This window comes from Solanum verrucosum, unplaced genomic scaffold (assembly GCF_900185275.1).
Source record: "Solanum verrucosum unplaced genomic scaffold, falcon-dt-bn FXZP01000268.1, whole genome shotgun sequence".
In the NCBI taxonomy this organism is placed as follows: Eukaryota; Viridiplantae; Streptophyta; class Magnoliopsida; order Solanales; family Solanaceae; genus Solanum; species Solanum verrucosum.
In genome coordinates, this window is record NW_026019957.1 from 1,626,669 (window position 1) to 1,652,556 (window position 25,888).

The window sequence follows — 25,888 nt, forward strand, 5'->3', positions numbered from 1 at the left end:
TAGCTTTACTGGAATTCTTAAAGAGCCTCTCTAAAGACTTGAGGAGGGATATATTGTGGATCTTTTGCTCACTTGTTCAGAATCCCAGCACTACATTTGTGCCTTTTATGAATACAATTATTCACCATTTACCAAAAAAAAATGAAGTGAAGTTTAGGGGACCTTATATTGCTTGGAAACCTAAAAATTCAAACTATTTTAATTGTTCCGTACAAGAAACAAGAGACGTTAACTAAATAGGTAGCAAGCTGTTCATATGAGATCCGAATACCTCTTAGGTTCGGGATGAAGCCAAGCTGATACATATGATAGGTTAATTGTTCCGAAATCAAAACAAAAAATTGTGACTAAATAGGCAGCAGCTACGTAAATGACAGCTTATATCATGAATAAGTTGTGGACTAGAATCGTTTTATCGGGGCCTTGATCATGCAAGAAATTTAAGAAACAAATTTTATCAACAAACCAGCCATTACATGGCAGCAACACACAAACACAAACACAAAATTTACAAACATAGCAGACAAACCTTCCCTCGCATGTCAACCCCCACCCCCACGCCACCACACAGCATATGAAACTTCATGTCACAGTTGCACAACTTCTCTAGCATGACTAAAAGATTCATGGATCAAACCACAAGTATACTTTATGGTGCCTTAAGAACATCTTGAATCAAAAAGATCAATTCCATTTATGAAGAGTTTAGGATCTCTCTTCCTCCCATATCAAAATCTTCTGATCATACTGCAAGTACTATGATCACAATTAGAAGTATGATCCCAAATATCACCAGAAGCAAGCAGGTCTGCAGAAAAGAAAATCCGTTAAGAATGCGCTGCGAGGAATATAAGATGAAAAGATTTATGATTTTTTATATAAAGTGGCGAGGAATGAATGTTAGTAATTATATTTTCCACCTACATTTGATAGGGAATGATGAGGTTGAACGATTCAACACCATCCAAAAGGGCTTAAAATCAACCCCACTTCTAGAGGCGGATGTAGTCTCTAGGCTGCGTGTTCATCTGAACCCACGATATGTTTTTTTAATAACCGTGGTTTCGGGCAAGCTTGTGAGCGCCTCAACTAATTCATTTGAACCCATAATTTTTTAATAACCATGGTTTCTGGGCAAGTTGGTCCCCACTCCTAAAAGATGAAAAGCCGAACCTAAGAAAACTAATCGCATGACTTGACTTGTCATTATGATTCATTAAAATTTCGACCCACGACTGCCTCATAATGGCACTTCAAATTTGGTACCACAACCATGCCTAGAATTAAGTAGCAAATTGGCGTAACTACTCTTCTACTCTCTATTTCTGTTAAACCATGCTGTAACTAGAACATCTAGTTACCATTTAGTCATAGCTTGCAAAATGCAGCACCTTAATGCTATGACAAGTTTCCCATCGTCCACATCTATATTCTCGAAGATCCAAGAGTCTAAACATACAAGTTCTCATGGAATATAAGCAGAATAAAACCGAGCCAGATTTATGTTCAGGGAAAATTTGTATAAGTAATGGAAGTACCAGAGATGAATTTGATCTTTGGGTCTTTGCAGCTTTAGCAAGTTGTGATCTCCCTTGTGCAGTAGCAGCATGAGAATTCTCAATGTTGGAGCCAATATCATCTGAGAAAAGGAGAATTGTATACGTCAAATAATGTCCTCTAAAGATTTGAAAGTTCAAAACGAAGGAAAGTGATTTACCAATCATAGTTCCTTGCTCGTGAACAAGAACGGCAAGATCCTTGAAAATCTCATTCACTTCACCAATCTGTTGTTGTACTTCTTGTATTCCAAGATCTCTTTCCTCAATAATAGCTTCATTAAAAGCAATCTCATTGTCTAAATGCAAAATATCTTGCCTGAAGCAAGGGGCACGTGGAACACAAAACAACCAGATCAGAAATGAAGATATGTCTTAAGGATGTAAAACATTATCTTTGATCATATTGCCATCACCAGAATAGTTCCATAAGAAAAGTCAGATGTCAATAAAAGTTCAGCACATGGCCAAAAAATGCAAGTTTTCAATTTATTGTTTCATGGAAGCAAATCATTTGTCATGTCGGTGCTAATATATAAGGTGAATTAATTCAACTCGTTGGCCTCTGATACCCTTTCTCGAAAGATGGTTCTCAACATAAGAGATTCTATCCTCTATACAAACAAGGACCTCGTAAGTCCCCCAAAAAGTAACTAGAGACAAAACACTCCTATGCAATTTTACAAAATCTTGTTCCACCCCATCAAATGTCCTATTTCCCTTTCCAAATGACCCACATGATTGTTAAGGGGGCAGCAATCCATACCCTAGGGCTTCTCTTTCCCATCCTATGAGTCCAACTTTGCAAAGCCTCCTTGACTGTACCCGACATCACCGATTGAATCCGAAACAAATCCGTGGCTACCCTCCATAACTGATTAGCCACATTACAGTGCAAAAGAAGATGATCAGCATTTTCACATCCACTCTTACACATAAAGCACTAACTGACATAGTTAATCTTCCTCTTTCACAGATTTTCTGCAGTTAAATTACACCCCTTGCCGCCAACCAAACAAAGAAGCACACTTTACTCGGTGCCCTAGGAATCCATGGACTCCTTGTCTCAATCCCCTTGAACTCCCAAAGAAACCGAATGGACTCCTTCATCAAAAAACAACACTAACACCACATAAATTTAACCTTTACACCATTGGAAGCTCATTACCCAACACCCTAAGCCCCGAGCTTCATTTGTAATCTGATTTCTCTGTACCACAGCAAACAGTCCTCTATCTAACTTGGCACTAACCCATCAGTTGTCTAGAGACCAAACTCAAAGGTGAATTTCATTTCCCTGTATGCCTATAACTGATGGTTATCTTGCTGGTGAATTTTAGCAACCAATTCAACCATCAATGTTTCTTTTTCTTTTTCTTTTTTTGAAATTAGTAATTTTGTCAACCATCAATGTTTCTTTGACTAATGCATGTCTGAATTTGATAAAAATGAGTCTTAACAACCTAGAGACGAGCAAAAACTAGTAAGAAACAACAAATTGAATAATAGAACTAGACTAACTCACCTTCTTGATTCCACAAGGAGAGCTCGCTGTTCCATACTATTATCTGAAGCAACATCTACCTCACTGGCTGTGTAACTGTTTACCACGACATAATATAAATGAAGGGTATGAGCAAAAATGTGGGGCAACAAATACAGATGAAGTGTATGATTCATTAAGTCTATAAAAATGAGACTGTAGAGTACACATCATAGCACTAAAAGTTTCTTTTTATGTAGTTCTTCATATGCCAGTAACTCTGTTTACTAAATGACAATTACCATAATTGCCGCTGACATTACCTAGAAGGAAGAACGGCTTGGGGAATGAAAGGTGTATATGCTGTCTCCCTCTCTGCTGCAAGTCTCTGAGCCTTCTGAAACTCTTTCAAGACAGCTTGAAAATCTTTAGCAAGTTTAGCATCTGTTATTTTCTTGCTAGTCTGAGAAAAAGCAGTATGAACATAAATTCATATATGTGAGAAAGTTATAATAAGAAGACGAGGAAATACACATCAGAGTTCATACATTCAGCCATCTCCATATAGAAAAGGATGAGAACTTAGTATATAAGAAACTCACAAAGAAATAAGACAAACAGTATGTGTTTAAATGTATGAGACCTGAAAATGTCTACCCATCAAGATCAACAGAAGTGGATGAGGAGAAATATCGAGCTCTTTAAAACTTACACTGACATCAGCATGATGATCTGTTTCACTTGCTTGCTTAAGTTTAGCAGATGTATCTTTGACTAACTGGCCAATATGTACCCTTGTCTTGTGCCTGCAGTTGAGCAAAATTAGCACAGTTACCACCAAATAAATGTTCGATCAAATGCCAACTACTATTTTTTTAACCACAAGCTAAAAGGTAGGCAACATCTTTGAGCTCCGTTGGAACACTTGACACTGCTTCTAAACAAGAATATTGGAATAACAGTAATGTGGAGCATCTGGTAGAGGTTAGCTAAAAATTGAACAGACAAATTTCAACATTTTCCAAAATCAATGTACTGCACTTTCCCCACCACCCTTTCATTTTCCTAGTAACCCACCCCTAATGTCAACCCTCTTTTCGCCCAGGGAAGGAGTGAGACAGCACTTAACATCAGTCCATCCAGAAAGCATTTGATAGGCAATAAGTAAACAATTGCTCAGCCATCCTTAATTGTCCAGTAGACTAAATCCACGATATACTTGCTACCTTCCACTGTACCACCTAACTATGTTCACCAAAGCTTGGACAGATAGCAAGGAATCACCTTTTCTTTTTGCCTCTGACGGGAAATGAGAACCTGAGACTGCATGGTTTGCCTCTACTGGGAATTGAGAACCCGAGACTTCATGGTTCTCAACCCACTTCATTGACCACTAAGCGCCACATTTAGGTGACCTCAATCAACAATCAATCAATCACCTCTCAATCCCAAACTAGTCATAATCTACTATATCCATTTTCAGCTCCTTTTGGACAAATCATCATAATTATACTATTTCATTTTGAATTCGACATATATTAACACCCCCTTTACTCTGAACTTTCAACGAGCTAAAACTAACATACACTAATTATGCAATTCAACCTAATCTGATACAAAACTTTGAATCGTATATGTTAAAGAGCACTTACAACTTTTCACGTAGCTCAGGCGTATCTTTTGGGGTACCAAGTGTATTCACTAGCCTCTGAAACGTAGACACAGCAGTATTGATCTGGAAGATTCCAGAAGCCACTGCTTGGGTTGGGTCTTGCTTCCCATTTGTCTGGAACCGACGAGACCCCAAAGGTCGACCCGATTCCAAATCTTGAAAACTCATACTTTTGTTCTATTTTTTTCGAAAAATCTCAACTACCCAACAATCAAAATCTACAGTTTAATACACAGAGACAAACAAAATCAAATCTTGATCACAATAAAAAAAAATGGGGTTTGGGCAATTTGTAAGGAAATTGAGAAGGGCAAAATTTTCAGGTGAAATTCCCAAAAACCAAGAATTTGTAATTATATGTACAGAGACAAACAAGATCAAATTTTTATCACAAATATGTCAAGATTATTAAGTTTTGGAAGTTGGGTTTTGGGGAATTTGGAAGAAAATGGAGTGAAAATTGAATTTTGATGAAGAAGAGAAGTAAGAAATCTTTTTGAGCTTTCAAAAAGGGGAAAGGAAATGGTGTGCATTTTGTGTGAGGCGCAGGTCTCATTGTCCCTTTGGATGTGACACAGCTCAGCTGGTTGCCACTTGGCAACTTACCTTTATATTATTCAACGTAATATATAAACGTGTTTTTTAACTTGCTTTAATTGATATCTATGTCTTTCAATTTTTAGTGTGCATAAAAAGACACTTATAACTTGTATAAAGCTAAACAAGTAGGATACGTTTATGTATATGACTATTCAAATATAGTGTAATCACCTACTTCATTTTAATTGAACGTGGAAGTGAGAATTAATGTGCAAGTCTTCAGTGAGAGAAAAAGTTTCAAGTATCTTGGATTAATAGTTTAAGAAAATTGGGAGATGGATAAGGATGTTGCTCATTGTATTGGAGTCGGGTGAATGAATTGGAGAGTCGCATTCGTGATCTTATGCAACAAGAATATGCCATCAAGACTAAAGTGAGTTTTATAGAGTGTTTTGTTAGATCAACTGTGTTGTATGTGGTGAAGTATTGATCGATCAGAGCGCACATGTCCAAAAGATGAAAGTAACAAAAATGAAGACGTCAAGATGGATATGTGAGTATCAGTGGCGGAGCCAGAATTTTTAATTAGGAGGTTCAAAATCTGAAGAAATAGACACACGAAGTAGCCTAAGGGGGTTCAACATCTACTATATTTACATAAAAAAATATTTTAACCATGTAAAAATAATATAATTTTCCGCCGAAGGGGGGTCAGATGACCCCCTAAAGATAGGGTGGCTTCGCCACTGGTGAGTATAGTAAGAGAGATATAATTAGGACTAGAGATATTAGGGATAAGGTGGGAGTAGTCCATATGGTGGAAAAGCTAAGGAAAGCAAGATTGAGATGATTATGGTATATGAAGAGAATATGTAAGATGTTCAAATGAGGATATACGAGAGATTGATTGTGGCTGATTTGAAGAGAGGTAGAAGTAGGTTGAAGAAGTATCGCGGGAAGGTAACTAAACATGTCATAATTTACTTGTAGTTTAGCAAGGACACGATCATATGATAGAAAAATATAGAGGTTGGGATTAAGTAGAAAGTTAGTGGATGAATGTTATCAAGCTTTTCCTTCTTAGGAGTATTCCTATCACTTCCCTATTATTTTAGTCTTTGATTGTTATTATTATTTGTTATTTTTTTTGTTCCTATTAATTGTTATTTGAAATTTTTGCCAAATATAATGAAGTAACCTACCTATTTTGTGGTCTTTAAAATTTAAATTCAAATTTTCTACTTTTTACCAACTTTATTAATTGATATGTCCTACCCTTGAATTCCTATTCAAATAATGTTCTGGCCTTTTAATAATATAATTTGGGTTCTAATATTTGTCAAGTTAAACATATTGGACTATGACAAGTCAATGATTAAGTTGTTTGTATAAATTTGAATTTGAATTGTTCTATTATGAATTTTAAAATAGTAATTAAATAGTCAATAAGGTACCACTTTAAGTGCTAGTTAATTTTTTATTGAACTCATCGCATTAATTTTTTAAATTTTAATTTGTTTTACGATTTTTAGATTGTTCGTGTTATATCATTATTGTTTCTTATTCTTCTTCAGACCTTTACGTATGAAGTTTTAAACGGCTGGAATCCAGCTTCATACTCAAAAGATAAAAGGTTCAGCTGTCAAAATCAAGACATTAGAACTCAAGTATGAAGTTAGACCTTGACAATTGTGAAAATTCAAACAGACGATTGAAACCTCATGTCGGAGATTTTGAAATTTGATTATGAGGTTGCTAAATATAGTAAATTTGTGATCTTTACAATCCTAAAATGGTTGTTTTTGCATTTCATCATGTAATATAACTATTATTTTAGAATGTTACGCGTGACTTTTTAAAATTAAATGTGGTTCTATCGAAAATAGTTTATCTAATCCATAAAATATATGATTAAGTCTGTATACATTTTATCTTTTTCAAACCTCGTGAGATTATGTGAGTATGTTGATGGTGTGGTTATTAGTGAAAGAATTTCCTCTCTTTTGGTACCCACTCTCAAATTTAGGCCCATGTAAACGTTGGGCCCAATATATTTTGGTCCAATTACAGCAAAGTGCAAAAAGAATAAAAAATAAAAATTGAAAATCAATCAAAGTTCAGTTTCTTTGAAAATGGCGATCTTCATGCTCTGAAAGCAGAAATCTTCCACACCAAGAACCGAACTTTTCAGGTGATCTAAGTTTGTTGTTTCTCTTACTTTAATGGGGTCTCAATATTTTTGCTGAATTTATGCAAAAAAATTTATAATTTTTTCCGTTTCCCACTCATATTGCCAATTTTAGTAAGTTTTTAGTTGATTGATTGATTGAGTGATCCATCAAAATGTCCATTTTTTTGTGATCCTGTAGCCTTTCTGGACATAACTTGTGAATCTTGAGCTTTTTTGAAAACTAATTTCTTAAGGATTATGAATTTATGTTCCATAGTTTCTGAAAAGGGTAATTGAAATTCAAGCATGAGCTAGGGGTAAGGCTGCGTACATAATACACTACACTCCCTAGACTTCAACTTGTAGGATTACACCGGATATTATGTTGTTGTTGTTGGTTGAATTCATATAAAATGAGCCTAAATGAAAGTGGGGATTGATATAGCTGACGACAACTTGTTTGGGACTGAGGCATAGTTTGTTGTTGGAATACGAAGGGGCTTATCAGTTTTGAGATCAATCCTGACCCTGATGCCAAGGGCTCGGGGGGTGGTAGTATTTTTCTTGCAACTCTAGCCTTTTTCTGGTATAAAGTTTTTAGCTTTGGGAGTCAAATCATGTCTAAAGGTCTTTGTTGTATGAACCTTGTTGGAAGTTCAGTGATAACTAACAGCCTAAAAGTGGAGGAACAAAAAAACTTATTCCCTTTGTTTCAATTTATTTGTCTGGTTTTGACTTGACAGGAAGTTTAAGAAAGAAAAAGACTTTTGACTATTATGTCTTAATCTAAAAAAAACGTAGAATGTATCAAAATGCTTTTTAATCTTATGGTCTTAAACATGCTATGTGGAAAGTTAAAATAAGAAAGTTGTGGAAAAAGGAAAGAAGCATTCTTTTTTAAACAAACTAAAAAGGAATGTAAGTCAAACAAATTGAAATGAAGGGATATCTGGTAATATGTTATGGGAATGAGTTGCGAAATATGGAGAGTTTTTACTTTGTTGCTGCTTTTCTTTTTATTTTAGTCTGAATAGCAATTCTTAGAAACTTTTTATTAAGAGGTGAAAGATATTGGTTATCGAAATGGATATACCTACCGTTTCTGGTGGAGTTGCTTAGAAATTGAGAGATGGGGGTGATTTTTTTTTCTTTTTTATAATTTTGCAATTAAATAATCTGTGACTAAAGGTGTTTGTCTGTGTAATTGATGAACAGTTTTATCTTTTCCCATGTTTTTTTAATCATTAGTTTATTATTCATTCGTAACACCACGAGAACTTATGATTCTGTGTCGTTTTAGTGTTCTCCTTTTTAGAGAAAAAGAAATGGAATCATATAGCTCACTGAAGGTTGGTAATTTTTTCCGTTTGATAAATAGAGGATTGGTAATTTTATGATGAAATGGATGGTAAAATGGAAGGCCTAATTAGGATGGACTTAGTTACTTGTCTGAAAGATATGTTATACTCTTTGAATGGTGAGACTATGTCCTTCCTTTAAGAGTTGGTGTTCCTTCATGTACTGTTTACTATGGATAGGATCCTCGACTGTGGTAGGTATGTTCCGAAGATTCACCTCAGCTTTAACAAGTCTAAGTATTAACTCTACCAATGGTCGAGTGTTCACCATTATAGCTTAGTTTTAACCCCTTTCGACAGTGTAATTCCACTAATGACTAGGGAGTTCAAGATTTAACTCATTTTCTATTAGGAAATTAGAGTCCCGGTGATAGTTTGCTGGAGTAGTAATTTAGTTCTCAGAAAAATACTTTTCTTGTTCTCCAACTTGACTAACTTAAGCATTTTTTAAAGTATGATTCTCGTGTGCTGTCTGCTGTTTGGGAGTGTGAGGACATAGCTTCTCTTTCTTGGCAAATATGGGGCCTTGCAAAATTTAGTTCTCATTGACGATGGAAATTCTAAGAGGCAGTCTTATTAGATCTGTGATATAGATTAACTCTAATGAGCAACCTTGTGCTAATTTGTAATATTGTGTCCTTACAACAACTATGCCTTAGTTCCAAACAAGTTTGGGTCAGCTATGTACATCCTCTTTTCTCCTTTTAAGCTCACCTCATGTCATCATCATACCAAATAAAATAATAGTGAAACTAAGTTAAATATATATAAATTGTAATATTGTGTCCTTACTAACAAATGAGTTTTCCTGTAGAATTAGGGCCTAATAATATGTTGCCAAGCTTACTCCCCTATCATATGACTTCATTTTGGGACTCATAACCTGGAGTTCTTTTTAGGTAGACGTGTTTATTACCTTGTCTTTCTTCGGGCTGTTGTCATAGTTAAAAGCATCGTTATCGACATCTTGAGAAGGAGAAGTTGTATCATTTTGTGGTCAGGACTCAGGATAGTGCAACAAGAGTACATTGAGACTCGAGAGAACTGCTCATGTAGCTTTCTGAATTTTTGCTTGTCAAGACATATGGATGAATGATTGGGTAGATATTGTATGCAACACGTTCCTTCACAATGGTCACATGTTGGAAGACATGTACTAAACACAACACATGTTTCTGTGGCGTCGTTTATCTTATTATGTTGCTGACGCTACTCTCTGTTATTACTGCTTCTTTTTCATCTCTCCTTGAGCTGAGATTCTATTGGGAACAACCTCTTTAGGGGATAAGGTCTCCTTCCGGACTGTGTTCCACTTTCATCCGTTTTTGTTTTGTCTTCTCTCCTTTTAGTCCCTTGAACCTTGTATGGTACCGGCAAACCTGTGACCAGGCCATTTTTTTTTGTTTTGATCCTCTTCTTGTAAGGTACACAAGTTCTTAACTGAAACATTCTTCTTTTACAGGCGGCACAAGAAGAGGAGTCTCGATGGAGTTGGCTGACAGAGCTGTTGGGCTCATTTTAACATTGACTAGTTTGTCCATTTTTACATATTATACCTTCTGGGTTATCATTCTGGTCAGCTCATATTCTCTTCCATTCCATTCTGTACTGACCTTCGGACTCTTCAAAAATGTGTCGCCAGGTGCATGTTGGATCCTTCAAAAAGGGTACGTTTTTGAAGGATCTGACCACGGGTGTGGCAACATTATTGGAGAGTCCGAGCAACATAGCAGACCCTTGCAACTTAAGTTTTATCTGGAGATTGATGTGCAAATGTTGTTTTGTCCTTTCAGCCTCTAGTTGATAGCGATCATTTCATGCACAAGTATTTTCTACCACAAGAATACGCTATTCTCATTCCTGTATATGCTGCAGTGGCACTCATCTGCTTCTTGAGCGTGTTTATTGGATACGTCATGCTCAAGTCCAAGAAGAAGAAGGCATGATGTGGCTGCGGCAAGTCCATTGTTTGCTCTATCGAGTTCATGATAATTGATCATCTTTTTGTAACATCTTTTTAGTGCTTCTCATTTTGAATAGGCCATGTCGGAGACCACATAGTTTTTTCTGGAGTTCACTACAATATGGAACCTCTTGATATGATTATGTAGTTGTCACTACTCACTACACACAGGTATTAAACAAAACATGGTTGATTTATTCTCTTGTTATTAGCTGGAGGAGTGTAACAAGACAGTTATATGAAACAAGTCTTTTGGTTTCGACCACCACCATTGTATCATCAATTACTACTTTGAACGCCACAAGCGAAAATATACAACAAAATAAGGTGGGTCTAGGTAAGGTAGGATGTATGCACCACCACCTGCTTCACTCTCAAGAATGTGGTGAAAGTTCTTTGCCTATGTTGTAGCTTTGCTTTTCACTTAAGAATGTGGGTGAAAGTCCTTTCCCTTTGTTGTGGCCAAAGATTTGGCCTATGTTGCTCGGACTCTCCAATGATGTTGTTGCACTCGTGTGGGATCCTCCAAAGAATGCACAACTTTTGGAGGATCCTACATACACCCATCGCTATCAAACTTCTGCTAACACATCTTTATTCAAAGCTATTTCTTTCATGATTTCTAACGACACTTCTTGAAGACTTCTTTTTTCATTCAATAGTCCCTCTCCTATAAGAGAGGACTTTCTTCACCACATACTTCGCGAGTTCATGATAGTAATATTGCAATGAAACTAATTTTGACCTCAAAAGAAGGCAGAGTGACATAAGTTTACCAACCACTGGAAACAAATAACACCAGAACTTCAAAATAGCATATATTATATGCAAATGCTTTTAATTTTCCAATTTTCAGTTTCCTTCCTCTGAGTGGCCGCTATACAAATGGCATTATAGATTAAAAAGACAAGAGGTATATCGCTTTACAGCTATGTATTGTATATATGAAGCTCCAAGGACCTCTACATATCATATACATACAGGGTTGGACCTTGCTACTGATCCAGAAGAGAACTCTCTTCCTTAACGAGAACAAAAAGCCCACCATCTCCTCTAGAAATCCGGAGATCACTGTCAAGGTATGTTGTAATAAGCCAAGATTTTGTCCTCTCACCTGGAATTGGAACCTTGAGAGGAGGCTGACCAGAAATAGTTCGGGCTATACCTGCCACAGCATTTTCTAGAGGTCCCAGAGATTGCTGTAGAGGTGACAAACTTATGTTTTGGCCAAAGAAATCCATGTTTTCTGGCAGATCTATTTTTGACTTGATCTCCGGAGGCTTAAATGTCCCTTCTTTGAATTCAACCTGAAAAGGCAAGTACTAGTTAGTATATGAATGCACACAGCTACGGGATGTACTCTACAAACTTATGGAGGTTCATCAAGATAAACTACGCATTGTTTGCCAGGGGCAGAGAGTCACATCACCATGACTATTATCTTATTTGACTGTAGTACAGTTTTGATCATATCTCTCTTCACATACGACACTATAGTACCTCTCTGAAGAAATTACAGTGCAGTCCAAAAAAGGTACCTGTATTCTTGATGGACTCTGAACTTCAAAGACAGCAGTTGCACTGAAAGACGAGGTGGCTACAGGGCTTGACAATGTAGTTGAGTTCTCTATGGTAAGGCTGCTCATACTAATTGTTTGACTAATCTTTTCGACCTTCAACAAAGGAATGGTGCCCACAGCCAGAAGAGGTAACAGCTCAGAAAATGCAGTAAACCTGACACATCAGGAAGCAACATAAGGATGAGTTTGAGCATAGTAGTATCCCTGTGGTTATCTACCTCAATCCAGTTAATGCATGTAATGGTTACATTTCCAACTAGTTCAACTCTTCTATATATGTCAAGGGGATTCAACAATCTATATATATATATACAAAAAAAATGTTTTTACCCTACTTGCACAGTGTAATTTTCGGAAGGGGATTCAATTGAATTCCCTTCCTTCCTTTAGCACCACCACTGTGTGCAGGCATTTTAGTATATTGCAACCAACACTGGCACTACAACATTGAATACTTAGGCATGCTGCTGTGGGAATTAATAAAAATTGCAGTTAAGGAATCACCATGACATGGTGCTCCAACTTGCAGTTAAATGCCGAAAATCTTGGGAAGGTAATCATCTCTAAGTATACCTCCTACATCAATAAGCAGAGAAGTTCAACAGCAATCTTAGCCAAGTCAAAATCTGAAGGCTTTATAGAAGTCCTTGTTCAAAATCGGAAAACAGCTTTTCCTATTAGGACTCCCAAAATATGTCCACTTCTCTAGGAGATACCTTATATTAATCCTAGAGCAAAGATTCACCCAAAAGCCACTTTCTTCCCTCGCAAAACACACTCAAAAACACAAATTCATTGCCCCTAAAACGAGATAATTGTAGTGTCTGGGCCAGCTCTCGTGCACTCGACTAATAACACAGAAACCTATTACCTTCCACCAATAACAAGTACCAAGTAACTCTGTAAACAAATCATGTCAATTGTACTCTAATCTAGTTGAGTGGCTATATAAGCCAATCAATCATTCAATAACCATCTACTTCTATATTCTAAATAAGACGGAATCAAGTATCAATCCTCCATGATCTATGTTGCTCAAACTCTTCAAAAATGTCATCGGTGCATGTTGAATCCTCCAAAAGTAGTGATTTATAGTTTTCGACACAGGTGCAACAACAATTTTGGGAAGTTCGACAACATAGACTCCATTCAATTCGAGCACATATCATTCCACCACAGGTAAATAAAGCCAAAAACAGAAAATTGAAAATTGAAATGAGAAACAAGAACTCACACTAAAATCCAGTTCCCGTCAAGCAATACAACTGGATTTGGAGTTGGATTTGCTGCCTCCAACTTAGCAACCAGCTCCAGAGCCTCAGCTCGAGCCTCGGATGAGGCCCTGAGCCCAAAATCTGTTCCATAGACCGTGTCAATTAAGCACCTTTTCATCTCTGCAAGTCTCTCGTCTTCTTCAACACCTGCATTGATTCTCCCCACTACCTCAGCTTCGTCCCATCCATCTTCCTCCATCGATTAGGGTTCGAAAACACCCTGATTTCTAACTCTATCAATGTTGTTCTATTTATAATATTTATTCTACGTTGAACGATATAAATATTATAAATCGACACTCTTTAATTCAAATTGTTATGAAGAAGTTCTTGATCAATAATAACGATAATGTTATTGTTATTTCATATAATCATCTAGTTTATTTCATTTACATTTGGATCTTCTAATCCATACACATAAAACTTGAATATATTCTATTCTCCCAAACTCCATTTATAAAGTTAAACGATTATATTATTATAATTTTTCTAAACACTAAAAACGACGAGTATTAAGGGAAGTAAGTAAAAACACTAATGTACCCTTCGCGTGGTTGAATTTGCACGACAAGTGGAGACTCTACAAATCTCAAATATCTCTCTCTCTATATATATATATATATATATAAAGGAGGATATGGAAAAGCTGATGTGGCATACTTCTTTCATCAGGATTTCTAATTATCTTTTTTCTCTGACTTTTGAGATTTTTCTCTTTATTTTAGGATTTAAAATATATATTACATTAAATTAATGATGATCTATTTATATTATTCCTTCAATTAATTGTAGTAATTATAGAAAATTGGTTGGTTTCTTCTTCATTGATCCAAAACCGTTATTTTTCTTTCTTTATTCAGACCTCATTATGTGATCATCATTTAATTTATTGATAATCAACTTTATTATTCAATTTTTTTCACCTTTTTAATAAACTCATATTTAGGATTATGCAGTAGTTATGGAATTTAAAAGGTAAGTTTCATTGCAAATTAATAAATGCATAAATGTGAAAAGTCATTATTATATTTAATTGCATTTACCATATGGGTTATTATGCTTTGTAGTTACATTATATTTGGACATATAAATCTAAGAAACATTGCAAATGATGGAGAAGCTCAGTTAACATTGGGTGATAGTGATATTTCACCGACTATTTTTAAAGGTGAGATTATCTATTTCCTTTTATATGAATTGATGGTAAGAAACTATCTTCTTTTATTTATGCATTTTTCAAAAGGAATTTATTAAAAGACGTGAGTGTTTATGAAATGTGAACCCTAAACTATGATTTTACATTTTGTAGGAGGAAGTGTTACTTGGAGTCTCAAATCTATTTTCTTTTATATATGAATTGATGGTAAGAATATCTATCTTCTTTTATTTATGCATTTTTCAAAAGGAACTTACTAAAAGACATGAGTTTTTATGAAATGTGAACCATGAATGATGATTTTATATTTTGCAGGAAAAAGTGTTACTTGGAGTCTCAACCTAAAAAGGTTGTTAAAAAATGCACACACGCGCGCGCGCGCGCACATATATATATATATGGTAATTGAAAAGTTGATGTGGCATACCTCTTTGGCTAGGAGCTCTAATTATTTTTTTTCTCGAATTTTTGGAAATTTTCTCTTATAATAGGATTTAAATATTATATTAAATTAATGGTGATTTATTCCTATTATTTCTCATTAATGAGGGAGTTGTACACGATTTAATTCTTAACATGAAACAGAAAGCTAAAATTCTGAAAAGTGAACATATAATCATTATTACTACTGATATCTCTTCTCCTAAAAATTCTTTTACTTTCCTTTTATTATTTACGTTATTGTTATAGTTTTAAAAAAAAATTAACGTTTTTGTTAGAAAATGTAATAATTATAGAAAATTAATGGTGATCTATTTATATTATTCCTCACTATTTATCTTTTCTACTAAAGTTCTTTTACCTTTTTTGTACTGCTTAAGTTGTTTCTGTTATAAGGAGAATAGTAATTATGGGATTTAAAAGTTAAGTTCATTGCTAATTAATAAATACTAAAATGTGAAAGGTCATTATATTTAATGGCATTTACCATCCAAATCATTATGCTTTGTAGTTACATCATATATGGGCATATAAATATAAGAAACATTTCAAATGATCAAGAAGAACAGTACAACGTAGGGTGATAGTGATATTATATTAGACTATTTTTAAAGGTGAGATTATCTATTTACTTTTATATCAATTGATGATAAGATTATTTAACTTCTTTCTATATGCATTTTTCAAAAAGGAAGTTACAAAAGACATCACTATTTACGGCATGTGAACCCTGAATTATGATTTTATTTTTTGCAGGAGGAAGTGTTACTTGAGGTCTGAGGATGATGGTGATATTGTGCAGGTTATTTTTAAAGGTGAGATTATCTATTTTCTTTCATATCAATTTATGATAAGAATATCTAACTTCTTTTTTATATGCATTTTTCAAAAGGAAATTATAAAAGACATGAGTAATTATGACATGTGAACCTTGAATTATGATTTTATATTTTGCAGGAGGAAGTGTTAAAAGACTCATTTTGAAAGCCAAAAGAAGTGATAACATCTATTTTCTTTTCTATATACATTTATTAAAAGGAGCATGTGAACTGTAAACTATGATTTATATTTTTGTAAGAACAAATGTAAATTGAGGTTTGAAGTTTGTTGGAAACGTTTTAGAAACCAATAAGAAAAGATTGCTAAAAAATTCACATAGAAAAAGAGGTTGTTCGTTAATTATTTTATGAAGTGTTAATTCTTTTAATTATGCATTTATCTTTTATCTTTTGTAAATGATAGAGAAAAAAGGAAGTAAAAAGAGAACAAGACATCACAGAAAGTTTGCTTCAATATTTTTTTAATGTATAATTTCATAGGGCACAATGGATATGATCATAATGAGAAAATTGAATGGGCATTTCGCCACATATCATCGTAAAATTTGAATAAAATTATTGTTATTTTTAAAATGAAAAATAATTTATGAAAATTGGAGTTATATATAATACAAATTTTACTCCTTTTTTACTTTCTATCAATAATCTATAGGAAAAACATATTTTTGTTGATCAAATGTATTTTTCGAAGTTGAACTCTAAAAAAAATAAAAACTCATAATCAAATACCTCCTTAGTAATTTATGATTGATTAGGCATGAGTCTTTGATTTCTATTTTTTGTTTTTCAAGTTTAAACAACTACAGTTTTTTTATTTAATTCACTAGTGGGTAATATCGTCATAGACAAAAAAACCCAAATAAGTAGCAACGTCGTTTTATCTCACCACTATTAGCTTCAATCTCACTGAATCTCTTTTTTAACATTCAACTCCAATATCCGTCGCCGGAAAACACAAAAAAACGAGGGTTTGTTGTTCACCGGACTAACGCCGGCCATGGCTATGCATGCTGGAGTAGGCTTAACAAAGATCGTCTTCATCGTCGGAGCATGTATACACTTAATCAGCGACTAGTGTGTTGTAATTTTGTGATTGATTATGGTGAATTTTGTGGTTTGATATGATATTATATGAAATATGTATGTTTTTGTGTGTATATGTAGGGTATACTGGTACTTTGTTGTTTAAAAACGGAAAATTATCGGATGTGATAGGCGAGCTTCAGGTATGTGTTCAATCTAGGTTTTTAATTGCTCGAAGTTAGATTCGATTTGCTTTGTTGTTATGATCTCGATTGAGATATGGAAATTCAAATGGAAAAGAAAATAATCGAACACAATAGTTTTTGGGATTTTTTTTTTGATGAAGTAAATGTTCCATTGAAGGCATCAAGAAGATGCAAATTAGTTACAAAAGTAGAAGCAAAAACAGTTGGTCTGCTGGCTCAAGTACAATTATGCTAAAACTAAGGAGCCAACAAAATTTGAAAAACTATCCAGGGAATCCACATAGGACAAATTAACCCAACTGTACAGACACATAAGGCATTCCGCTTTGAGAGAATGTAAAGGAGTTGATAGACCTTCAAAACATCTTCTGTTCCTTTCCCTCCAAATACTCCAAAAAATTGCTGCAGGTATCATCTTCCAAGTCTGTTTGATGGTGCTGTCAACTTTCCAGCAACACCAACTCTCATAAGCTTCTTTGATACTATGTGGCATGACCCAACTGAGTCCAAAAAGAGAGTAAAACATGTTCCACAATTTTGCTGCAACAGTACGATGCAGAAAAAGGTGCCTATTGCTCTCCGCTGCTTTCTGACATAAGTAGCATCCATTCACAATGATGTGTTTCCTTTTATAGAGGTTGTCTTGAGTTAGGCATGCTTCATATAGTGCAGTCCAGCAAAAACAGACGATCTTGGGCGGTAGCTTGATTTTCCAAATTAATTTCCATGGACAGTGGTCAGTGACTGCATTAAATGCTCTTGACTGCTTGTAGGCTGCACTCACTGTGTAATTCCCGTCTCCTGTAGTACCCCATTTGAACTGATCTGTTGCCTGAGTGTTGAGAGAGAAACTCTGTAGAGTCTGTAGTAGTTTGATCAGGTCATTAAACTCCCAATCCTGCATATTCCTTCTAAACATAATGCTCCAGGTTGCTCCATCTCTATTTTGAGAAATTGTTGAGTCTGGATCCCTGGCTAAGTTGAAAAGACTTGGATAATCATTTTTTTTTTGATGAAGTAAGTAGATTCATTTCAAGGCATCAAGAAGATGCAAGCTTTACAAGGATAGATCAGTTAAGCACACAAAAAAAGGATTTGTAGCCTCTTTCTAAGCTATAGAGCTAACAAAATCCAAGAAGAGTTCTAAATTATTAACAGGGGTTAGTTTGGGCCAACTAAAAAGGCTAACTAGACATTTGCCTCGCAAAAGATTTCTAGAAGTTGAAATTCCATCAAAACATCTTTTGTTCCTCTCTGTCCATAAACACCAAAAGATAACACCAGGGATCATCATCGACATACTCTTGATGGCTTTCTCAACATCCCGTGAACTCCAACTTTCAAGAGCATCCCTAACAGAGAAAGGCATGACCCAGGAAAGACCAAAAAGCAACAAAACATATTCCAGAGGTCTGAGGCAGCTGGGCAGTGCAGTAGCAAGTGGTTGACAGTTTCTGTGTGCTTGTGGCAGAAATAGCATCGGTTAGCAAGCTGGAGTTTCCTTTTGGAGAGATTATCTTGTGTGAGGCATGAGTTATGCAGTGCAGTCCAACAGAAACAAATCACTTTGGTAGGTAGTTTTGTCTTCCATATTTGCTTCCATGGCCATTTGTCAATCATTGAGTTCCTTGAGCATAAGCTGTGATACCCTTCCTTGACTGTGTAGTGACCTTTTCTTGAGTTACCCCATTTCAATCTATCAGGCTCTTGGGGTGAAAAGGAGCAAGGCTGCAATTTGGCAAAGAGGGCAAATATGTCATTAAGTTCCCAGTCATTTAGGTTTCTCCTGAACCTTAGGTCCCAAATGTCGTTTGATCTGTTGGATGCTATGGTAGAATTTGGTTCCGCTGCAATGAGGTGCAAACTTGGAAATTCCTCGCCCAAAGTTGTGTCTCCCAACCATATATCCTTCCAAAATTTGATGTGAGATCCATTGCCAACTCTAAATGTGACGTTCCCAGCAAAATCTGGCCAAAGTTTACTGATGCTTTTCCATAGACCAACTCCATATGCATCTGCTGAGACATTTGTGGACCAGTGAGTAAGCTCACCATGTTTAGCTTTGATCACCTCTTTCCACAATCCAATGTCTTCAGTTCCGTACCTCCATAACCATTTTATCATCATGCTTTTATTGTGAGCTGCAAGATCTTTGATACCCAAACCCCCTTGAAATTTAGGTTGTGTCACTTTTGCCCATTTAACCAAGTGAAACTTATGATCCTTGTTGTTGCCTTCCCATAAAAAATTCCTTCTCATTCTATCGAGCTTTTCGAGAACTTTTGCGGGAATAGGAAAGAGGGACATATGATATGTAGGGATGCTGTCCATTACACTATTAATCAATGTAACTCTTCCTCCAAAAGAAAGATACTGCATTTGCCATGTTGCTAGTCTTTTTTCAAACTTCTCAATTATTCCCGACCATATCTCGTTAGCCTTGAAATTTGCACCTAAAGGCAGCCCAAGATAAGTTGTTGGAAAGGACCCTATGTTGCAGCACATGATACCAGCTAGCTCTACCAGATTCTGCACTGAGTTTACTGGATAGATCGTGCTTTTTGACATATTTGTGTGTAGTCCAGAGACAGCTTCAAAGATGTGCAAAATCAAGTTTAGCTTAATGACTTGTGATCTATCTGCCCCACAAAATAGCAGAGTATCATCCGCATAAAGCAGATGTGAAACTGTGACATTGTTTCCCGCGGGACTGCCTACTTTGAAACCTTCAATCCATTGTAGTTGACATGCTTTTTGGAACATCTTACTAAGGCCTTCCATAGCAAGGATGAAAAGAAAGGGAGAGAGGGGGTCTCCCTGCCTTAGCCCTTTTTGAGAAGAGAAAAAACCTATAGGCCCTCTGTTAATGAGCACAGAGTATTTTACCGTTGTCAAACTGTATTTGATCCACCTGATCCACCTATTCCCGAATCCCATCCTTCTCAAGATTGTGACCAGATAGGCCCAATTAAGCTTGTCAAAAGCTTTCTCTATGTCAAGTTTAAACAACAACCCTGCGTCTCCTAATTTCTGCTTCCAATCCAGCACCTCATTTGCTATCAATACAGCGTCTGAGATTTGTCTACCCTTAACAAATGCATTTTGGTAGCCTGATACCAACTTCCCAATTACAGATTTAAGTCTCTCCGCAAGAATCTTTGCTGTTAACTTGTACACACTCCCAATAAGACTGATGGGTCTGTAATCTTTTAATTCTATTGACCCTTTCTTTTTAGGAATGAGGGCAATAAAGGAAGCATTATAGGACTTGACCATATGACAGTTATGGTGAAAGTGGTTTAGGGCCCCGATTACTTCATATTTAATGACCTCCCATGCCTTCTGAAAAAAGGCCATTGTGAATCCGTCAGGACCTGGAGCCTTGTCAGTTGCACAAGCCTTGATGGTAGCATGAATTTCCTCCTCTTCAAAATTTCTTTCCAGCCAATCTCTTTCATCCACGGAGATGGATGCCATATTTTCAAAGCTAACAGTGGGCCTCCAGGGTTCATTTTCAGTGTATAGTTGCTGGTAAAAACTCAAAATTTCTTCCTTGATTACAACTTTATCATCCACAATGACTTCACCTATTTTGAGTTTATCGATGGTATTGTTCCTCCTACGACCATTGGCAACTTTCTGAAAATATTTTGTGTTCCTGTCCCCCTCCTTAAGCCACAAGCATCTTGATTTTTGCCTCCAAGATACCTATTCAATTTTTGCTAGCTTTTGCAATTCCAACTTGAGACATAGAACTTTGGATTTCTCTTCTGGAGTTTGTGCTCTGTTCTCTGAAGCATGTTCAATAACAGCTAATTCCTCCAGTGCCCTGTTTCTATTAGTGTCAATTTTGCCAAAGACCTCTCTATTCCAATTTGAGATATCTTTCTTCAAGTATCTGAGCTTCTGGTATAAAATAAAATCTGGTGTCCCATTAACAGAGTAACTTTGCCACCATATTTTGACCTTCTCCAAGAAGCCTTCTTCCTCTAGCCACATATTTTCGAACTTGAAGTAAGATGGATTAGACTCCCAATCCCCACATTTCAAGAGTATAGGCCTGTGATCGGAGACAACACTAGGGAGTGCTAATTGATTGATTGCGTTAAAACAGTCATTCCATTCTGGGGATATCAGGAACCGATCAATTCTTGATGCTTGAATTGGATCGTCTCCTCTAGTCCAGGTATAGAATGCCCCCTGCAAAGGCAAATCCATGAGGCCAAGGTCCGAGATGGTGTCATTGAAGCTACTCATAGCCTTGGACCTTCTTATGCAATTGTATCTCTCACTTTCAAAACGGCACACATTGAAGTCGCCTCCTATGACCCAACTGTCATCCCACAGTCCTCTTATTGCTGCAAGCTCATACCAAAGATCTTCTCTTTCAATGTTTGTATGAGGCCCATAAACTCCAGTGAAACACCATCGGAAATTATTCTGCACACTTTCCAGCATACATGAAACTGTATAGATCCCCTTATGTGTGCTAATATTTACCCAGTTCCTCTTGTCCCATAGAATGATGATGCCTCCCCTTGTACCATTTGCTTTTAATTCTGCCCAGCTGGCCCATCTGTTTCCCCATAACTGCCCAGTGATCAAGCTCGACCATTCCTCTAGTTTGGTTTCCTGCAAACATATTCCATCAGAACTGTGTTGCGAAGCCATTTGTCTTTCCAAAATCTGATATGAAGTCCATTCCCCACTGTGAAGTGCTTATGCTGAGAAAATTTCTCCCATAGCTTGCATATGTGTTTCCAGACTCCGACCCCATAAGGTGCTTTTGAAAGACTGGTGCACCAATGACTATGTATCCCATGCTTTGCACTGACCACATCCTTTCATAAAACATGTTCCTCCTGTGTGTATCTCCATAACCATTTCATAAGTAGACACTTATTATGCAGCGCCAAATCCTTGATCCCTAACCCCCCCTGTAGTTTAGGAAGAAGGACTTTTGGCCATTCCACCAGATGATTCTGATTTATAACTGGAAAATTAGAGACAAGGATATCTACTACATGAAAATTAAAACTACATTTAACGGAAACTAACTGACGAACTCGCCATAGCCATAAGGACATGCAGATTTGATGAGAAAAAAATTTAGAAGGAGATTGAAAAGAAGAGAAGAGAAGAGAGTCTGTTAGAAGAGAGAGAGAGATGAGCACGAGAATAATACCAATTTGATCAATGCCCCTTTTGCTCTTCCAGGAACTTAGTTATAGGATGCTCACGTGCAATCACAGCCCTTTATCTTCATTAACTCCAATTAAATCTCGTACATCCAGGTGTTATAATTCTATTCGTCATTTCTTTATTCTTCACTTAGCTCATTTATTCAAGTCATGACATTCCCGCCCGGATCAAACAATCCTTGACCCAAGGATGGTTATCAAAAATCTGTCCCGTCCAGGCTCATTACAACCCTTCCCACTTGAAATCAACCGTGTCCTCAAGGTTGTTGTCCACACCCACACATGAAAAACCAAAATCATCAGATTATTTCTCGCTTGAATTCCCAAGGCAATATGCCTATTCGCTTTGAACACTTCTCTCGCAAAAGCTTCAATTAAAGACTTGGATTGATTGACCTTCGCTGCCATCGTTTCCCTTATATCACAAAGCAAAGATAGGCTAGTACTTTTTCTCAGTATTGTTTCCAATTTAGTCTGCAACTCCGCTATTCTGTCAAAGAGCTTTTCAGCCTCTGCTGTAGAGACGTGGAGCTGCTTTTGGAGATCAACACTTCCAAGACAAACCAGTGGAATTTCAGTGCTACATGGTGTTAATAGATCAACAAAAATTATATTCTTCTCTCCAAATTCTTCAAGAAAAGCTTTGCCCACAAATAATTGACCCTTCGATATATGAAGTTCAGAACGTAGATGAATATGCTTCTTGGAATCTTCCGCAAGTGGCAGGGAAAACACACCTTTTGCAAGATTTGATAGGCATAAATGTTCTCTACGTGTCTCAAAATCATTCCAGTGGCTCAAAGAAAAAGCATTATAAGCTGATAGTAAAATTCCTGTTGTATACTTGGGGCTACCAGATGTAGAAATGACCAAGTTGTGCTCAGAGTCACTCAAGTAACAACGCTTCTTTAAAAAGGATATGCCCGGATCAAATTGAAATAGATGTGAAAGACCTCGAGTTTCAGGTGCTGTAGCAATCAAGAAATACAATTTCTTACCATGGAAACAACACTCCACTTCCTTAGTGTTAAGAATAGACCAACAAAAGTTGCCTAGTTGCTGATGTAAAAGGTGTAGTGCAAGTTTCTCCATCAACAGAAAAACTATATAAGCAATATTTGAGATGACTTTGCTTTCATACACTCGACTCCAAGAGAGAATAGGGAAGAATGATGTCACATATCCCGTGAAGATGCATGTGTGCTGATGTAAAATATTGAAATGTTTTATTTTTATAGGATGCAACCCAACAGCTTCTTTCTCCAGGCCAATCGACATACCACCTGGGTCAAAAGTCAAATACAAACCATACACCATTGTTCTTACTGTTGCAGCTCCATCTCTTAGTTTAGCAGAGTCGTTGGTGTTTGATAAAAGGATATGTAGGCCAACCACATCAACTATAGATGTACCCCTCGCATATTCAACCTTCCAAAATGTACCCAGGCTGAATGCCCCTAATTTAACTTCAGTTTTGGTTGACCAATTCACTAGCAGCCCTGTTCCAGTAATTTGTAACCATGTAGCTTTGCCATTTTTAAGTCTATTACCGAAGTTAAAAGGACCAGAATATATTGCAACAAGGAGGATAAAACCAAATGACCAAGGCTGACATTCTTTACAGACATGTTGTTCTGCCAAAGATGCCTTTACTCTAGCAGTCGACAAGTTTCTAGCCATGACTAAACCTCTTCTTTGAGAAGCTTTCCGAATTGTACACCCATCAACTGACCAATAATGTATGGACAAATAAATTGTGGCTATCCTTTTAGAGTCATCATACAAGGTTAATGGCAAAATAGAGCTCCAAAATAACATAATCTTCTTACTGGACGATGTTGTTACGTGTAAGGAGAGACTTCCTGTACCACTGTAAACATGGCTATATGTTGGAATGGTATCAACTGAACATATAGAATTAACATGGACAACAGGAGAATGCATAAACCACTGCCATCCCGTATCCCACACTCGGTTGATGTTATCAGAAGATCTATGCAAACAAAACATGCTAGTCATATCAATCAAAATTTCTCGAACATTACTTGTGTGACCAGTTAACTTCAGGGTCTTCAAACTTATCCCTGGATCCCATATGGGAACAACCAGTCCATTTCCAACTAATTCAATAGAGAACTTGGTCTTAATTCCTACGAATACATGTACTATGCGGACATGATTCCTTTCGGACATTTCATCAAACAAGTGGGAAGCAACTCTTAGTTTCATTTCCTTCAATTTCTCTTTCATTACTACATATCCAGAGACTCGTCTACTAAGCCAAGAAACCTCACCAATTTGTTGTAAATTTAACTCATGAGAGAGAAAGTAGACAGATGTTTTACCTGCTATTTCAACCTTCACAGTTGTCATGATAAACTTGATCTCTGCCATTTTTTGAATTTGTAAAGGTGCAATTGAAACAACTTCTATGGTTCGCTTCTCTGCCTCAATTTTGATAGAGTCGTTCAACGCATTGCTCTTCTCCATCACCTCATCAAGACAAAAGTAACAATGGCAATCAATGCTGCGTATGCAACCATAGAGGCAATAGTTACAATCACAGTCAATGCTGCATGTGCAATCCTCACACTTCTGCAATTGCTTAACATTCACAACTATTCCAGTCACTCCTTCCGTAGCCAAAGTGTTATATGACACCGCCAACCTCTTTTTTGATTCCTGGAACATCTTCATCGAATTACTACCCACAGTCGAGATAGGTTCGTTGCTCTGATACCAATTGTTATGATCTCGATTGAGATATGGAAATTCAAATGGAAAAGAAAATAATCGAACACAATAGTTTTTGGGATTTTCTGATTTATAACTGAAAAATTAGAGACAAGGATATCTACTACATGAAAATTAAAACTACATTTAACGGAAACTAACTGACGAATTTGCCATAGCCATAAGGACATGCAGATTTAGATGAGAAAAGAATTTAGAAGGAGATTGAAAAGAAGAGAAGAGAAGAGAGTCTGTTAGAAGAGAGAGAGAGATGAGCACGAGAATAATACCAATTTGATCAATGCCCCTTTTGCTCTTCCAGGAACTTAGTTATAGGATGCTCACGTGCAATCACAACCCTTTAGCTTCATTAACTCCAATTAAATCTCGTACATCCAGGTGTTATAATTATATTCGTCATTTCTTTATTCTTCACTTAGCTCATTTATTCAGGTCATGACATTTGTATTTTTTCAATTATGTTATAGAGATGGTACGGTTGTATATCTATGTTACTATGTGTGTTATATGCCTATTTTTGCATCTTTAATGAGCTAGAATCTGCTTAGATGGTAAGCGTCCTTCACCTCCAACCTTAAGGTTATAGGTTCGAGTCCCTTTCCTTAAGGTTATAGGTTTGAGTCACTAAGGGAGCACTAGGGAGTCGAGTAAGGGAGCAAGCTAGGACCAGAT

The 25,888-nt window shown here is 36.4% G+C and overlaps 4 protein-coding genes and 1 pseudogene across 13 annotated transcripts in view; 3 read left to right on the top strand and 2 right to left on the bottom strand.

The window, feature by feature from the left end:
* Positions 1-430: 430 nt before the first annotated feature.
* Positions 431-5,034, bottom strand: LOC125814473 (syntaxin-22-like). The gene is made up of 7 exons (XM_049493931.1): positions 4,692-5,034; positions 3,752-3,845; positions 3,363-3,502; positions 3,082-3,156; positions 1,718-1,875; positions 1,539-1,639; positions 431-808 (listed from the first exon to the last, which is right to left on the bottom strand). Exons 1-7 carry the CDS (start codon positions 4,877-4,879, stop codon positions 743-745), a joined length of 822 nt encoding a protein of 273 aa, XP_049349888.1. The 5' UTR covers positions 4,880-5,034; the 3' UTR covers positions 431-742.
* Positions 5,035-7,338: 2,304 nt separating this feature from the next.
* LOC125814486 (dolichol-phosphate mannose synthase subunit 2-like) overlaps positions 7,339-25,888 on the top strand; it is a 33,564-nt pseudogene continuing 15,014 nt past the window's right edge.
* On the top strand, positions 7,391-10,797 carry LOC125814485 (dolichol-phosphate mannose synthase subunit 2). The gene is made up of 3 exons (XM_049493941.1): positions 7,391-7,442; positions 10,242-10,354; positions 10,573-10,797. The coding sequence occupies exons 2-3, from the start codon at positions 10,265-10,267 to the stop codon at positions 10,723-10,725; spliced, it is 243 nt and encodes an 80-aa protein (XP_049349898.1). The 5' UTR covers positions 7,391-7,442; positions 10,242-10,264; the 3' UTR covers positions 10,726-10,797.
* LOC125814476 (plastoglobulin-1, chloroplastic-like) lies at positions 11,625-13,837 on the bottom strand. Its single transcript, XM_049493933.1, has 3 exons — positions 13,557-13,837; positions 12,281-12,476; positions 11,625-12,049 (listed from the first exon to the last, which is right to left on the bottom strand). The coding sequence occupies exons 1-3, from the start codon at positions 13,793-13,795 to the stop codon at positions 11,738-11,740; spliced, it is 747 nt and encodes a 248-aa protein (XP_049349890.1). The 5' UTR covers positions 13,796-13,837; the 3' UTR covers positions 11,625-11,737.
* The window catches only part of LOC125814469 (uncharacterized), a 45,207-nt gene continuing 36,236 nt past the window's right edge, over positions 16,918-25,888 (top strand). For 9 of the 10 annotated variants that reach the window (XM_049493924.1, XM_049493923.1, XM_049493926.1 and 6 more), the window contains exons 1-2: positions 16,918-17,084; positions 17,197-17,258. In XM_049493924.1, the coding sequence (XP_049349881.1) occupies positions 17,030-17,084; positions 17,197-17,258 (117 nt within the window). In that variant the 5' untranslated portion in view covers positions 16,918-17,029. The remainder of the gene's footprint in view (positions 17,085-17,196; positions 17,259-25,888) is intronic. The other variant, XM_049493919.1, reaches the window with a different exon arrangement.